The following is a 14,146-nucleotide window of genomic DNA, read 5'->3' as shown; positions in this document are numbered from 1 at the left end:
TTATATCTGAACCTCTGTCTGATAGATGTTTATATCTGAACCTACAGCCTCTGTCTTATAGATGTTTATATCTGAACCTCTGTCTGATAGATGTTTATATCTGAACCTCTGTCTGATAGATGTTTATATCTGAACCTCTGTCTGATAGATGTTTATATCTGAACCTACAGCCTCTGTCTGATAGATGTTTATATCTGAACCTCTGTCTGATAGATGTTTATATCTGAACCTCTGTCTGATAGATGTTTATATCTGAACCTCTGTCTGATAGATGTTTATATCTGAACCTACAGCCTCTGTCTGATAGATGTTTATATCTGAACCTCTGTCTGATAGATGTTTATATCTGAACCTACAGCCTCTGTCTGATAGATGTTTATATCTGAACCTACAGCCCCTGCACACACACATGATCTCACCAACGTATTAGCTCCACAACATGCTGCAGACAAACACACCCACACACACACACACACACACACACACACACACACACACACACACACACACACACACACACACACCCACACACACACACACACACACACACACACACACACACACACACACACACCCCCCCATCTACCAGTGGAGGTGACAGACTTGCTGTGGTCCCATTTTGCACCCAGCTCCTTGTCTCATGGTCGTCTCGAGAAAGAAAACAGCATCTGCACCTGACTTCTCTCTCTGGTGGTTTCTTTTGATGGAAGAAGGGGGGGGGGGGGAAGAAACAACCAACTCTCTGCCACCCCACCTTTCCTCTTCTAGTGGGCAGAAAGGAGACGTGGTGTTTAATGTTAAGAGGACTGTGTGAGAGCTGACGGAAAAAAAAACAGACTGACTGACTGACAGACAGACAGACGGGCGCTCTGCTTCTGTTGTTGTTGTGGTGGTCCAGGTGTGGCGTCCATTACATTTCAGACCTGTCGTAGATACACCAGACACCCATACACAAACACCTGTGGGCCTCACATGACTTCCAGACTGCAAGTCTAGAGTCTACAATGGGCCTACACTTCACAGGTGTGACTGTGGTCAGCATCCAGCATGTGGCACAGCGGCTGTGAAGGAGACACTCCAGCACCACCTTGAATGCAGCTGTGGTCAAACGCTGAGGTACTTCGAGGTGAATGTTGTTATTTCTATCTTATACCAAGTCGTTAACACCAAGTACTGGAGAATGAACGCCTGTTGGATATCAGGTGAGCTGCCACTGTCAACTCTTAATTTGTTGTTGAAGACAGTACATGGAGTTATTCACTTGGTAGATCCAGTCTCATTTAAAAAATGATAACGGAACCATTATTTAACTTGATAGTTATGCGTGATGGACAATGTAATACACGTTTTTAAGTTGTACACGCTTCCAAACAAGCCCTTTGTAGTTTAAAGTTGTGGAGAATTGTGGGCATTGTAGTTCGTTCCACAGTTGAGTGACGCACCCGGAAGTAACGTGGTAAAGAAGAGAGGTCACTTTACTTCTGTTTGGTAATGTTTTGATTTAGCAACACTGCTGATAATTATGGAAGCAACCAAAGCAGGTATTGTATAGACAATATGTTGAGTATCATTTTCCTATGCCGCTTTTACGGCATCGGTATAGTTGTAAAGCATCTGTAGAAAAGTGTGTGGTCATACGCACATCTTTAAAAACATAACGTTAGGTTCTGGGCTAACAACGTCTAGTGAACAACAAGAAGGCCCCGCCCGCACACTGTCAAAGCTCCCAATTCACCGACAACGTTTCCATCCCGACCCGGATCTTCGTCGAATCGAAACGTCGTCGGTAAAGCGGTGGATTGGGAGCTTTAACGGTGTGCGGCGGGGCCTTCTTGTTGTTATCATGGTAAGCAAGTGTCGTAGCCGATTCAACTTGAACTTATAACTGAGTTTTATTTATCTACAAGTCACGTAGCTGTCATTTTGGATATTTAGAGAGCTATCTACGTCGACCTCTTTAAATTGTTTTCTGACATACTCACTAATTGTTTTAGCTATTATACTTCTAATCTTCGACGTTCATTGTTTGCGTCCTCAGAAACGTCTGGGTGAGCTAGATGTTGTTAACTAGCTGTTTAGCTAGTTAGTTTGATGGATATGCTAGCCCTGGTACAGCAGGGTAGCTATGACTGATGTGTGTGTGTGTGTGTGTGTGTGTTATTGGGTTGTGTTCCAGAGGAGCCTTTCCTGAGGCATGTGGAGACGGATGTACTCATCCCCAAGATGGTGAGGGAGAAAGCCAAGGAGCTCTGTGCTGAAAAGGTTACAGGTGAATATCTGAGATTTAATAAAAACTTGTGTTAGCTAACCTGAACAAATGCTTAGGCTTTAGGTCAGCGGGCTTACAGTCTTGTGGCACCCAGGCTATATGGGCTGGAACCCAAGATATATGGGCTGGAACCCAAGATATATGGGCTGGAACCCAGGCTATATGGGCTGGAACCCAAGATGGTCACAGAGATACAGTTGAAGTCAGAAGTTTGCATACACCTTAGACAAATGCATTCAAACTCCGTTTTTCATAATCCCTGACATTTTAATCCAAGGAAACATGTCCTGTTTTAGGTCAGTTAGGATCACCACTTTATTTTAAGAATGTGAGAAGTCAGAATAATATTTGAGAGAGTGATTTATTTCAGCTTTTATTTCTTTCATCACATTCCCAGTGGGTCAGAAGTTTACATACACTCAATTAGTATTTGGTAGCATTGCCTTTACATTGTTTAACTTGGGTCAAATGTTTCGGGTAGCCTTCCACAAGCTTCTCACAATAAATTGGGTGAATTTTGGCCCATTCCTCCTGACAGAGCTGGTGTAACTGAGTCAGGTTTGTAGGCCTCCTTGCTCGCACATGCTTTTTCAGTTCTGCCCACAAATGTTCTATAGGATTGAGGTCAGGGCTTTGTGATGGCCCTCCAATACCTTGACTTTGTTGTCCTTAAGCCATTTTTTCACAGCTTTGGAAGTATGCTTGGAGTCATTGTCCATCTGGAAGACCCATTTGCGACCAAGCTTTAACTTCCTGACTGATGTCTTGAGATGTTGCTTCAATATATCCACATAATTTTCCTCCCTCATGACACCATCTATTTTGTGAAGTGCACTAGTCCCTCCTGCAGCAAAGCACCCCCACAACATGATGCTGCCACCCCCGTGCTTCACGGTTGGGATGGTGTTCCTCTGCTTGCAAGCCTCCCCCTTTTTCCTCCAAACATAATGATGGTAATTATGGCAAACAGTTCTATTTTTGTTTCATCAGACCAGAGGACATTTCTCAAAAAAGTACGATCTTTGTCCCCATGTGCAGTTGCAAACCGTAGTCTGGCTTTTTTATGGCTGTTTTGGAGCAATGGCTTCTTCCTTGCTGAGCGGCCTTTCAGGTTATGTCGATTTAGGACTCGTTTTACTGTGGATATAGATACTTTTGTACCTGTTTCCTCCAGCATCTTCACAAGGTCCTTTGCTGTTGTTCTGGGATTGATTTGTACTTTTCACACAAAGTACGTTCATTTCTAGGAGACAGAACGCGTCTCCTTCCTGAGCGGTATGACGGCTGCATGGCCCCATGGTGTTTATACTTGCGTACTATTGTTTGTACAGATGAACGTGGTACCTTCAGGCGTTTGGAATTTGCTCCCAAGGATGAACCAGACTTGTGGAGGTCTAAAAATAAATTTCTGGGGTCTTGGCTGATTTCTTTAGATTTTCCCATGATGTCAAGCAAAGAGGCACTGAGTTTGAAGGTAGGCCTTGAAATACATCCACAGGTACACCTCCAATTGACTCAAATGATGTCAATTAGCCTATCAGAAGCTTCTAAAGCTATGACATAATTTTCTGGAATTTTCCAAGCTGTCAAGCTGGCACAGTCAACTTCGTGTATGTAAACTGCTGACCAACTGGAATTGTGATACAGTGAAATAATTTGTCTGTAAACAATTGTTGGAAAGATTACTTGTGTCATGCACAAAGTAGATGTCCTAACCGACTTGCCAAAACTATACTTTGTTAACAAGAAACTTGTGGAGTGGTTGAAAAACGAGGTTTAATGACTCCAACCTAAGTGTCTGTAAACTTCCGACTTCAACTGTACATCCAAAGTTCACCTCCGCTGTTTACACACATTGTCGGGTTGCTGAGGGCTCTACCTTCCCAGTTACAAGCTCAAGCAAAGGCCCTATTAATGCCCTGAGCCAAGACAGAGTATTAATGGACACCTCCCCTGTTGTGTGTATATTTGTGGTTTTTCTGTTGCGTTCATCTGGCTGTCATGCCCGGTCTGAAAACCAGTCAGATGACCTGATGAAGGGGGGAAAAAAAGACAGTCAAGGCATTTTCTATCTCGACCAAACCTGATATGGTGGTTAAATATGAATATTCCTCTTGATACACTTCCTCTTTTCTGTCCCCAACGCCTTTTTTTTAAATAGCAGTGTTAATGGTGCCTTTTATTAAAAGGAGTAGAGGCTGCTGATCTGATTGTGTTATAGCTCAACACGTCGGCCTAACAGAAACGTGTTCTCCTTTTTTTTACAGGAAGATACTTGAAACACACTGCGGTTAAATGTTTTTGTTAACATCTCTAAATTCACTTTATGCTGCAGGCATCAACATGGTTATTTATTTTTAACCATACGGAGTCTCGGGGGTCGCTGCTGTAATGTTGTTGCAGGGCATTTCCACGGCAACGGAGAGATGCTGAGACTCCGATTTATTTATTTTTTTCACTTAAAAAAAATCTATGTCAAACAAAAGAACAATGAAACAAAGTTAAACAAACCATTACAACTCGATGCATAAAGACTTTTAACAATTTCCACTATTTTTTTTTTCTTCTTCACAAAAACACATTTTCTTGAGGAACAGTGCATGGCACCAGCAGCACAAACCGTCAGTCTGTTACCAAAATGTACATCTGCACTGTTCAAGTAAATGTGTTTTTAAAAAAAAAACTATTCTTTTGAAAATCGTTAAAAGTAATTGTGCATAGAGTTGTATCATTGTTTTTTTGTTAGGCGTCCATTTTGAAAGTGAAAACGGCTCTGCATCATTCTGTTACTGTGGGATTGCCCAACAGCAACTCTTGGTGCTGCATAGGTGCTTCGATTGTGGTTAGGCCTAAAGTCTGTCCTCTTCATCCTCTGAGGCGACACGCCTGCTGCTGCTCGCCCAGAGAGACACAGCCCTCGAGGTGGCAGGGCTGTGGAAATCCCCTTCTGGTCTCCTCTCTGCCCCCTCCTTTTCACACCTCCGCCCCAGCTGCTGTATTGCCTGCATACTACTCTATTTGTATTACTGATGCCTGCAGTGGCTGTTTGCCCTGGTTCTGCCCTGGTTCTGCCCTGGTTCTGACCTGGTTCTGACCTGGTTCTGACCTGGTTCTGACCTGGTTCTGACACGTGTGTCCTTACTCCTCGGTACTGCACTGATTAGATCAGCTACTTCAGAACAGTCACATGTGTCCTCAGTACTGCACTGATTAGATCAGCTACTTCAGAACAGTCACATGTGTCCTCTGTACTGCACTGATTAGATCAGTTACTTCAGAACAGTCACATGTGTCCTCCGTACTGCACTGATTAGATCAGCTACTTCAGAACAGTCACACGTGTCCTCAGTACTGCACTGATGAGATCAGCTACTTCAGAACAGTCAGCTCTCCGTATCTCATCACATACAGTGGGGAGAACAAGTATTTGAAACACTGCCGATTTTGCAGGTTTTCCTACTTACAAAGCATGTAGAGGCCTGTAATTTTTTATCATAGGTACACTTCAACTGTGAGAGACGGAATCTAAAACAGAGTAGGAATGGGAGAAGGTCATGTGGTCTGATGAGACAAAAATAGAGCTTTTTGGTCTAAACTCCACTCGCCGTGTTTGGAGGAAGAAGAAGGATGAGTACAACCCCAAGAACACCATCCCAACCGTGAAGCATGAATGTGGAAACATCATTCTCTGGGGATGCTTTTCTGCAAAGGGGACAGGACAACTGCACCGTATTGAGGGGAGGATGGATGGGGCCATGTATCGCGAGATCTTGGCCAACAACCTCCTTCCCTCAGTAAGAGCATTGAAGATGGGTCGTGGCTGGGTCTTCCAGCATGACAACGACCCGAAACACACAGCCAGGGCAACTAAGGAGTAAGAAGCATCTCAAGGTCCTGGAGTGGCTTAGCCAGTCTCCAGACCTGAACCCAATAGAAAGTCACTGTGTTGGGTGACTGCTGATGTGTGATGGGATACCCCCCAGTACAGTCCTCTGAGATTACAGTCACTGTGTTGGGTGACTGCTGATGTGTGATGGGATACCTCCCAGTACAGTCCTCTGAGATCACAGTCACTGTGTTGTGTGATGGGATACCCCCCAGTACAGTCCTCTGAGATCACAGTCACTGTGTTGGGTGACTGCTGATGTGTGATGGGATACCCCCCCCAGTACAGTCCTCTGAGATTACAGTCACTGTGTTGGGTGACTGCTGATGTGTGATGGGATACCCCCCCCAGTACAGTCCTCTGAGATCACAGTCACTGTGTTGCGTGACTGCTGATGTGTGATGGGATACCCCCCCAGTACAGTCCTCTGAGATCACAGTCACTGTGTTGGGTGACTGCTGATGTGTGATGGGATACCCCCCCCCAGTACAGTCCTCTGTGTTTCTGTTCTGCTGATTTACATTAGTCACACTGTTCTGCCTCGTCAAATTGCTTCTGCAGGTTTTCCTGCGTTGGGATGAAAAGCAAGTCGTGGTGATAATCACGCTGATCAGAACAGGGAGATTATCATGATGGGTTTGCATCCCAAATGGCACCCTATTCTCTATACAGTGTACTGCTGTTGAGCAGGGCTCTGGTCTAAAAGGTTGTCCACTTAGTAGGGGTTAGGATACATTGTCATTTTGGGATGCGTTCCATTGTTGTTTATGAAATGCTGGAGACGGGGGAGGGGGAGGGGGAGGGGGGGGGACACGAGGCTAATTAAAGTCTGGCTAACTGCATGAAGAGACGAGGCCAGGACCCTTCAGCACCTCGTTAACACCACCAACACAGTGGCACCTTTTCATCCACAACACCTTGATATCAGTTAGAAAGGATTGACAGGGAATATCTTGGTGTTTTTAGAAAATCTCTGTAGTCTAATGGCCAACTCCACCTCTGTATGATTCACTTTGCACTCAGCTGTTTGTCAGGGTCTCAACTGCTTTTTGGCAAACATCATGTCTTTTTGTAATGAAATGGTTAGAAAAGGAGAGTCTTTGTTAAGTCGAACATCTCAGCCCTAAATGTGTCTTCTACGGTCAAACTAAAAGAGACACACCGAGTTCTGTACGTCATTCAGAGTAACTATAGACCTCGTTGGTTTACAGAGTTCTGTACGTCATTCAGAGTAACTATAGACCTGGTTGGTTTACAGAGTTCTGTACGTTATTCAGAGTAACTATAGACCTGGTTGGTTTACAGAGTTCTGTACGTTATTCATAGTAACTATAGACCTGGTTGGTTTACAGAGTTCTGTACGTTATTCAGCGTAACTATAGACCTGGTTGGTTTAGAGAGTTCTGTACGTCATTCAGCGTAACTATAGACCTGGTTGGTTTACAGAGTTCTGTACGTCATTCAGCGTAACTATAGATCATTAGTGTTGAGCGATTTAACAGCCATTTCCTATTTCTTCCGGTTATTAAACAACTACTTGACCGATGTCGGTTCAATTACTTGAATTCCATTTAGTTCGTTTTTTTGGGGAGCCCAAATAATTAATGAAAGAAATCAGACTAAAGACCGTACAGTATGGGGAGCACATAGCGCTAGATGGCCTGGCTGGCCTCTAATGCCTGAGCAGAGATCAAATGATTTTACTTTAAATAATGTCAAATAATAGTTATCAAATAAAAACTAAGTAAAATACGCAACTGAAATATTGTATTTTTTTCATTGTAATTTCCTGTTCTATTGATGTCGACCCAACGTGGGCCTGACAGAGACAGACAATATCATATTTTACACGTTTTGGAAGTTGATTGTTCACTATTTTCACTAAAATCATTGTGACATTATTTCATAATACGTTATCAAAACCCAAAACCGTGATGATTGTTTAAATAAAATGCAACCGAAACTGAACTAACCTCCAAAAAGCCCTATTGGCTCAGCACTATTCTATATGTATGGCCTCTGTTTGAATAGAAAGCCCTATTGGCTCAGCACTATTCTATATGTAGGGCCTCTCCTCTGTGTGAATAGAAAGCCCTATTGGCTCAGCACTATTCTATACGTATGGCCTCTGTGTGAATAGAAAGCCCTATTGGCTCAGCACTATTCTATATGTATGGCCTATCCTCTGTGTGAACAGAAAGCCCTATTGGCTCAGCACTATTCTATATGTATGGCCTCTCCTTTGTGTGAATAGAAAGCCCTATTGGCTCAGCACTATTCTATATGTATGGCCTATCCTCTGTGTGAACAGAAAGCCCTATTGGCTCAGCACTATTCTATATGTATGGCCTCTCCTCTGTGTGAATAGAAAGCCCTATTGGCTCAGCACTATTCTATATGTATGGCCTCTCCTTTGTGTGAATAGAAAGCCCTATTGGCTCAGCACTGTTCTATATGTATGGCCTCTCCTCTGTGTGAATAGAAACCCCTATTGGCTCAGCACTATTCTATATGTATGGCCTCTCCTCTGTGTGAATAGAAACCCCTATTGGCTCAGCACTATTCTATATGTATGGCCTCTGTGTGAATAGAAAGCCCTATTGGCTCAGCACTATTCTATATGTATGACCTCTCCTCTGTGTGAATAGTTTAGATTGCTGCTCTTTTCCATTCATATTAATAGCCAGATAGGCCTGGTCTGTGTGAGGACCGTTATAATGGACCGTGCCAGACAGCTAGGCCTGGTCTGTGTGAGGGACAGTTATAATGGACCATGCCAGACAGATAGGCCTGGTCTGTGTGAGGGACCGTTATAATGGACCGTGCCAGACAGATAGGCCTGGTCTGTGTGAGGGACAGTTATAATGGACCATGCCAGACAGATAGTCCTGGTCTGTGTGAGTGACAGTTATAATGGACCATGCCAGACAGATAGTCCTGGTCTGTGTGAGTGACAGTTATAATGGACCATTCCAGACAGATAGGCCTGGTCTGTGTGAGTGACAGTTATAATGGACCATGCCAGACAGATAGGCCTGGTCTGTGTGAGGGACAGTTATAATGGACCATGCCAGACAGATAGGCCTGGTCTGTGTGAGGGACAGTTATAATGGACCATGCCAGACAGATAGGCTTGGTCTGTGTGAGGGACAGTTATAATGGACCATGCCAGACAGATAGGCCTGGTCTGTGTGAGGGACCGTTATAATGGACCATGCCAGACAGATAGGCCTGGTCTGTGTGAGGGACCGTTATAATGGACCATGCCAGACAGATAGGCCTGGTCTGTGTGAGGGACCGTTATAATGGACCATGCCAGACAGATAGGCCTGGTCTGTGTGAGGGACCGTTATAATGGACCATGCCAGACAGATAGGCCTGGTCTGTGTGAGGGACCGTTATAATGGACCATGCCAGACAGATAGGCCTGGTCTGTGTGAGGGACCGTTATAATGGACCATGCCAGACAGATAGGCCTGGTCTGTGTGAGGGACCGTTATAATGGACCATGCCAGACAGATAGGCCTGGTCTGTGTGAGGGACCGTTATAATGGACCATGCCAGACAGATAGGCCTGGTCTGTGTGAGGGACCGTTATAATGGACCATGCCAGACAGATATTTACACTGGTGCCAATGTGGACAGAAACACACAGGTATGAATAGATATGATGTAGTCTCCTAGCAGAGACAGTATGGTTGGCTGTCCCCTCTCTCTCTCCTCTCAGCCTGGTGGAAGAGGAGACACTGGGGCTGTGGTAAGATAAGAGGCCTGTCAGTACTCCCTACGGTAGTATCTACTCTGACCAGGCTTGTCACCGTGTGGCAGAGAGGCCTAGCAGAGACAGTATGGTTGGCTGTCCCCTCTCTCTCTCCTCTCAGCCTGTGGCGACACTCAGATTGGCAGAGGGGGACAGATTTGAAAGAGACATGACCTGTTTAGACTGGGGCTCTTACCCTGGTTGCTTTTTAAAAGGCCCTTGTCTTAACGGTATCACAGCTTGGGAATCCAAACTGAATCACGCTGCGTTTTGCGATTCTTTTACTTTCACTAGTTCAGTCTGGTTTTCGTGATTTAAGTTTGGATTTCAAGACTATTCTGATCCACTGGCTAAATCTATGTCTCCTTCCATCTATCTGGTTTCAGGGTTCAACCACTGTTGTAAAGAGACTGGTTTCCTGATGGTGGTAATTTACTGGCTAAATCTGTCTCCTTCCAACTCTGGTTTCAGCGTTCAACCACTGTTGTAAAGAGACTGGTTTCCTGATGGTGTTCAAGTGTCGGGATCAGAACGCTGCCCTGAAGGAGTGTCTGACCGTACAGTGAGTCAACTAACTGTTGTTCATACTGACTCAGTGTTCTAATGATAACAGTCTTCTGTACACCACTCTCTCTCAGCTACAGAGACTCAGTGTTCTAATGATAAGTCTTCTGTACACCACTCTCTCTCAGCTACAGAGACTCAGTGTTCTAATGATAACAGTCTTCTGTACACCACTCTCTCTCAGCTACAGAGACTCAGTGTTCTAATGATAAGTCTTCTGTACACCACTCTCAGCTACAGAGACTCAGTGTTCTAATGATAAGTCTTCTGTACACCACTCTCTCTCAGCTACAGAGACTCAGTGTTCTAATGATAAGTCTTCTGTACACCACTCTCTCTCAGCTACAGAGACTCAGTGTTCTAATGATAAGTCTTCTGTACACCACTCTCTCTCAGCTACAGAGACTCAGTGTTCTAATGATAAGTCTTCTGTACACCACTCTCTCTCAGCTACAGAGACTCTGTGTTCTAATGATAAGTCTTCTGTACACCACTCTCTCTCAGCTACAGAGACTCAGTGTTCTAATGATAAGTCTTCTGTACACCACTCTCTCTCAGCTACAGAGACTCAGTGTTCTAATGATAAGTCTTCTGTACACCACTCTCTCTCAGCTACAGAGACTCTGTGTTCTAATGATAAGTCTTCTGTACACCACTCTCTCTCAGCTACAGAGACTCAGTGTTCTAATGATAAGTCTTCTGTACATCACTCTCTCTCAGCTACAGAGACTCAGTGTTCTAATGATAAGTCTTCTGTACACCACTCTCTCTCAGCTACAGAGACTCTGCGTTCTTCGAGGAGTGCAAGCAGGAGTACATCAAGGAGAAGCTGGAGTACCAGAGGACAGGGGTGGCGGCTAAGAACCGCTCACAAAAACTACCAACCAGCATGTAGGTTCCAAATTGACCCCTGACCCCTGAACATGTTGCTTCCACCTGTCCAATCCTCTCAGATCTACGGGATTGGTTCGGTAGCAGGGGCTAGGGGTCACAGAGGGTGGCAGGGGGAGTGAGGGCTACTCACGGGGCTTTACAGTGTGTGTATTGTACATCTGGTTGGGATGCTCATTGCCCCAACGGGAGGAACTAGATCAACGAAGGGGCAGTAGACAGGAGGACATCCTAGGCCCTAAGTGACCTGTGTAACGACTACGAGGCAGATTGGCAAGGTGTGTCTAAAGGCCTCCGTTCACCTGTATGTAGGGAAAAGGAATCTCTTACAGATACGTGTTCTCAACAGAGTCCCTCTGGTTGATCTGATCAAACAGTCAGGATGGAAAATCACACTGTTCTCAACAGAGTCCCTCTGGTTGATCTGATCAAACAGTCAGGATGGAAAATCACACTGTTCTCAACAGAGTCCCTCTGGTTGATCTGATCAAACAGTCAGGATGGAAAATCACACTGTTCTCAACAGAGTCCCTCTGGTTGATCTGATCAAACAGCCAGGATGGAAAAATCACACTGTTCCTCCTATTTCAGAATTATCAATAATGTTTTGTTGTTGATGCTGTCTGTCGGCTCTGCAATTTGTATATTTATGAAGAATTCTTTCTGTCAATGCTTTGGGAGCGTTTTCATGTTGAGTTTGTTAGCAACCAATACTGTCCAAAGTGAGATTGATTCCAATGATATAAGACCTGTCCAAAGTACATGAATAATAGTCAAGGTGTTAACATCCCAACATCCTCCACTATGAGAATGTTCCGGAAGGTTCGTAATTATACACAAGATTGATACTGCATAGAGGCTCCATCCCGTAGTTAGGATTCACCGGTGAGTTGCCGTAACGACCGGTGAAGCATTATGGGTAGAGAGTTGTTGTAAAAAAAAAAGGTCTGATTTTTAATATAACATTTGACTTGACATTGTGTTAACGTACATATAAATAAAGACAAACAGATCTTCTAGCCTCTCTGTGTGTGTGTGTGTTGTGACTTCTGCTTTTTAAACCATACAGGTGTCACAAGGAATGACTTCCAGGTTCACAATCACACTTCTGTTTTTTTTTCTCGATGTCCCTTGAAATACCTATTTGAAGTCTTATTACCGAGTCACTTAGGCTTGTGACTGTCGTACCTCCACACAGCCTTGATTTATACAGTTTGTGGTTCGCTGACTCTCGCCCAGATCTCATCTACCATGTTTATATTACATGTGTTAATCTCTATTCATTTTATTCATACAAGCCTGACGCTGTGTGCTACCAGACAGGAATAGCAACACAACGAGCCGTGGCGGTGGCCCATTTTCAGTGTTCGGCTGTCAAAGCAAGTAGTCTCTCACCCAAGTGAGACGATTGTTCATGAAATATCCCACACACGATATCTGCCCTATCATAAGTATTCACCCCCTTGGATTTCTTCACGAAGTGGGATCAAAATGGATTTAATTATATAAAAAAAATGTCAATGATCTACATAAAATATTCTGTCAAAGTGAAATTTAAAAATACATTTTTTTTTAGAGGTTAATGAAAACCCTACTATATCTTGATTAGATAACTATTCACTCCCCTGAGTCAATACACGTCAGAAACACCTTTAGCAGCGACTACAGCTGTGAGTCTTTCTGGGAAAGTCTCTAAAGGGCCGATCTCGTTATAGGAATTCATGCCTTTACACACAGTAGCATAACGTGCGCCCTCTGAATACATTTCATTCAACCGCTGAAAACCCATCCCACTTGGTTGTCCAATAGATTTATTTATTTTTTCGTGGAGTTTTCATTCAATAAGAGTTTTCAGTACAATAATCCTAGCCATCCTTTTAAATACGTGTGCAATTTTAATTAGAATTTAGTTGACAGACACTAGAATACATGGAGAGAACGGGGTCAGAATACAGGAATCAAGGGGAGAATATTCGCTTCCGTTTCAGGACCAACTAGTAGATTTAAAAATACTCTTGATCTTCAAGATTATTTAGGCACATTTTAGGTTTTAGGAAAGTATGCGTGTATATACATATAAAAAATAGTGATTGAATTCATACTGAAAGATGTCATATTCAAGTTTAATCCATAAAATAACGGAAGGTGGTGAAAAGTGTACAATAGGGGTTGAACAATAGTCCTATAAATCTACCCTGATCCTCACTAATGGAACTGTACGACCACCGTCCAGCCGTGGTGAACGGAGCTGCCTGCTACGCTCCGTGAGTTCCGTTATGATTCAATAGGCTACACGTCCCAAATCATTACACAACGTTAGTCTAATGTCATCCACTAACTCTAGCGACGCCCCAGGAACAACTTTACAAGGACGTGACAGAGGAAATACAATGTAAACGGAATGGAATGATTTAAAAAAATAAATGTATGTGGGTATTACTGACGTGGCTCTCGATATTCGCTCATATTTAACATGATACAAAATGTAAAATAAAACGGAGAAAAATCCCGGACATAATCAAAACATTCGAAAGCGCAAACACAACTCGGCAGGTTGAGCCCTACAGAAAGAAGCATGTAGCTTGGATGTCCACATTTCATCCATGCAAATGACGAGGGCACACCATAACACTTCTGAGTAATGGCGAAGGTATTTATATCCTATTTCACAGTATAAAAGGGACCGCAATACACGTGATATGATTTTCAGTTTGGCTTCCATATATATGGCTGGTTTCACATTCGTCTCCAGGGATCATAAGGAAAACTAATCTAA

General features: G+C 43.7%; 1 protein-coding gene across 1 annotated transcript; it reads left to right on the top strand.

Annotated features, from left to right (window-relative positions):
• The first annotated feature begins 1,425 nt into the window (after nt 1-1,425).
• LOC139419521 (COX assembly mitochondrial protein homolog) lies at nt 1,426-12,394 on the top strand. The gene is made up of 4 exons (XM_071169483.1): nt 1,426-1,541; nt 2,177-2,269; nt 10,387-10,477; nt 11,254-12,394. Exons 1-4 carry the CDS (start codon nt 1,523-1,525, stop codon nt 11,372-11,374), a joined length of 324 nt encoding a protein of 107 aa, XP_071025584.1. The 5' UTR covers nt 1,426-1,522; the 3' UTR covers nt 11,375-12,394.
• The last annotated feature ends 1,752 nt before the right edge of the window (nt 12,395-14,146 follow it).

This window comes from Oncorhynchus clarkii, chromosome 2 (genome assembly GCF_045791955.1).
Source record: "Oncorhynchus clarkii lewisi isolate Uvic-CL-2024 chromosome 2, UVic_Ocla_1.0, whole genome shotgun sequence".
NCBI classification, from domain to species: Eukaryota; Metazoa; Chordata; class Actinopteri; order Salmoniformes; family Salmonidae; genus Oncorhynchus; species Oncorhynchus clarkii.
The sequence above is the reverse complement of the archived record's forward strand: the minus strand, read 5'-3'. Positions and strand labels throughout refer to the sequence as shown.

Bases quoted from the DNA above. Each gene is read 5' to 3' on its own strand.
- LOC139419521 (XM_071169483.1), top strand. The intron at 2,270-10,386 runs GTGAATATCTGA...CTCTGGTTTCAG, and splicing joins CTGTGCTGAAAAGGTTACAG to CGTTCAACCACTGTTGTAAA. The intron at 10,478-11,253 runs GTGAGTCAACTA...ACTCTCTCTCAG, and splicing joins AAGGAGTGTCTGACCGTACA to CTACAGAGACTCTGCGTTCT.